This window comes from Antechinus flavipes, chromosome 3 (assembly GCF_016432865.1).
Source record: "Antechinus flavipes isolate AdamAnt ecotype Samford, QLD, Australia chromosome 3, AdamAnt_v2, whole genome shotgun sequence".
NCBI classification, from domain to species: domain Eukaryota; kingdom Metazoa; phylum Chordata; class Mammalia; order Dasyuromorphia; family Dasyuridae; genus Antechinus; species Antechinus flavipes.
The window spans coordinates 555,463,404-555,466,584 of record NC_067400.1 but is presented as its reverse complement, the minus strand read 5'-3'; the positions used below and the strand labels follow the sequence as shown (position 1 = coordinate 555,466,584).

At 36.9% G+C, this 3,181-nt stretch overlaps 1 protein-coding gene across 1 annotated transcript; it reads right to left on the bottom strand.

Annotated features, from left to right (window-relative positions):
• Window positions 1-278: 278 nt before the first annotated feature.
• LOC127558110 (olfactory receptor 52J3-like) lies at window positions 279-1,214 on the bottom strand. The gene has a single exon (XM_051991338.1). It carries the CDS (start codon window positions 1,212-1,214, stop codon window positions 279-281), a length of 936 nt encoding a protein of 311 aa, XP_051847298.1.
• Window positions 1,215-3,181: the final 1,967 nt, after the last annotated feature.

The following is a 3,181-nucleotide window of genomic DNA, read 5'->3' as shown; positions in this document are numbered from 1 at the left end:
AAATAATTATTACAAAGTGCTTTGCAGTGATTGGAATGTAGTAAGCATTTTATGAAGAGTAGTTATTAGGACTAGTCATTGTAGAAGGCTATATAGTCATTAGAAGGCTAAAAAATGTCTTTCAGGCCTGGAGGGGTTTAGATGTTTACCTACGCTTAGCTGTCAGTCACTCAAACTGCAAACAAATACCAAGTGCTCCACCAGGTGGCCTATTTTGGAGTCTAGGACACATGCACTTTGCAAGGCATTCTCCATGGTCTTTAAGAATGTTCTGGGATCTATTTGACAGTGAAGAACCAGAGTACGTGCTCCCGAATCTGCTTGGTTCTCACACCATAGATAACAGGGTTGAGTGCTGGTGGGATAATCATATAAAGATTGGCAATAAGTATATGAACATATATGGGAATATGGTGACCAAATCGGTGAGTAAGGAAGGAGAAAATGGCAGGTATGTAGAAAATACACATAACTCCCACGTGTGAACCACAGGTGCTCAGTGCCTTGAGCCGGGCATCATGGGAAGGAAGACGAAAGACTGCATGGAGAATAAAGGCATAGGAAACCCCAATGAGGATGAGATCCACAACAAGAAAGGAAGCAGCAAAGAGGCCATAGATGGCATTTACACGAATGTTGGCACAGGCCAACTTAATAATACCCATGTGTTCACAGTAAGAGTGTGCAATGACACGAGCTTGACAGAAGGGCAGGCGGTAGGCCAGGATAATGACAGGTATCATAAGCAAGACAGGGCGGAGCACAGTAACTATTCCAATGCCAGTCATCACCGGAACTGTTAAGATGGTTGTATAGTGAAGAGGGGTGCGGATGGCCACATAGCGATCAAAAGCCATGCCAAGTAAGACACCAGATTCCATGCCAGTGAAACTGTGGATGAGGAACATCTGGGCCATACAACCTCCAAAGCTGATCTCATGGGCCTGAAACCAGAAGATTCCAAGCATGCGGGGCACAGAAGTTGTTGAGAATGCGAGGTCAATTGTGGAGAGCAGAGCCAGGAAATAAAACATAGGATCACGGAGTGTCTGTACAGTCCATATCACTAGTAAGATTGTGACATTGCCCAAAATTGCCATAATGTATAAGGAGCAGAAGGGCAAAGACAGCCAAGAATGGATATGTTCCAGCCCAGGAATGCCCAGCAAGATAAAAGTGTTTGGGTGAAAGGCAGTGGCATTAGGTTGTGACATCCTGCCATAGACTGAAATGTCAAATGAAATTGTTCCTCCTTGGAAAAAGACAAAAAAAATTATTATTATAATACTAATAGAGATGGCTATGTAATGGTTAACCTGAGTATTATTACAAAGAAGATATTTGCTATGTTGCTATTTCCTTCCCTAATTTTTTAATTTTTACCCACTTTACATATGTTACCTACCATATACTCTATGATTTACTGAAATTGACTTCCTTGTTTCTTACACATGAAACTTTATATCTTCACTCTTTGCATTTTCTCTGTTTATCCTCTCAAACTGGAATGCTCTCTCCCTACTTATCTCTGCCTTCTGGATTCCCTCCAGATTCCAATTATCATCCCTACTTCTATAAGAAGATTTCCTGATCCCCCTTAATTTAAGACTACCCTTTGTTAAATTATCTTCATTTTATCCTGGATATGCTCTGTTTCTATGCAATTGATTATATGTTGTGTCTTCTATTATTATATAATAGCTCCCAAAAAGCAGAAACAGTTTTGTCTTTGTATCCCTAGTGCCTTGTGTAGTGCTGGCATATAGTAGATACTTTTAATAATTTTTTGATTTGATTTTACTAGATTTGGAGATAAGGAAGTCAATGTTACTGATTTGATTATGCAAGAATTTATTAGTTACAGCCAAAATTAATGAATTACTAAGATATGTTGTTTTTCAGTCATTTTTCAGTCCCATTCAATTCTTTCTGATTCCGTTTAGAGTTTTCTTGGCAAAGATACAAGAGTGGTTTGCCATTTTCAACTACAATTCATTTAACAGATGAGAAAATTTAGGCAAATAAGGTAAAGTTAATTGCCGAGGTTCATACAGCTACTTATTCTCTGAGGCTGGATTTAGAACTCAGGAACTGGCTCCAAACCCAGGATTCTATCCACTCCACCACTCAGCGTCCCTTATCTGAATAAAGATTGAGCTTTAAGATTGCTGACACTAATCACAGACATACCCATTAGCTTTATTTTTGATGACAAACTAATCCTTAACCTTGGTTAGAAACATAGATTTTACTCTGTGTCTCTATTGAACAATAGTCCTGACCTAAGACCCTAATTCTAGTGAGAAAGTATAAGTCACTGAGCAAGATAATGTGGAAACCTTGAAGTGGTTAACTCCAGTTTAGAAAACTGGGAAGAGAAATTTGAGTTATATATATTCTCATGGAACAACAACACAGTCTTAAGATCAGAGGATTTGGTTTAAAAAAACAAACAAACAAACAAAAACTCTATTTAATAGTATTATGCACCATTCTAGAGTTACATTACACCAAATCTCTATAAAGGGGAATTTCTAGTATATACTTTAGCATAATAAAAAAAGAAAAGAATGGATTCCCATATAGTTCAGGGCTAGGATTTCTCAGAATCAATATTCCAAGATGAATTCTCTAAATATCAACACTGGAGTTACCATCCTAGGAAACTCAATTAGAGAAAAAAACTGGGCAATTATTTTTAATAATTTGATATGTATTTATAGGCACTTATAAATAAGCTGACTTTTAGCTATATATTGCTACACAACACTTTTTTCTTAATTTTTGAACCACTTTCTATTAGATTCTGCTTTTGAGATTCCTCTGCATTACTTGAGCTTCATCTAGATATGCCATTTTTTCTGCTCTTTGTGACTTCTATTTATTTGCTGAGCTAGAGACACACCAGCTGTTTCCCACACTGTGGTGGTTTATAATATTCTTATCATCAGCATCTTAGTATAGCAAATGCAAATGTTGATCTTTAAAATTTTTATAAAAAGATACCTGAAACTCCAAAAATGATCTCTTCTAATTCTCTGTACTATCTCTCTATTCTTTACTGAGGTCACTATGATCAAAGGATCACAGAATCCCTAACACTTAAATTTGTTAAGTGAACTGAGAAACTATCCATAGTACAATTCCTAAGTTAAAAGAATTACCTTCACACAATAGTTGT

Excerpts from the sequence above, each read along its gene's own strand:
- LOC127558110 (XM_051991338.1), bottom strand. The coding sequence starts at position 1,214 with ATGTCACAACCTAATGCCACTGCCTTTCACCCAAACACTTTTATCTTG.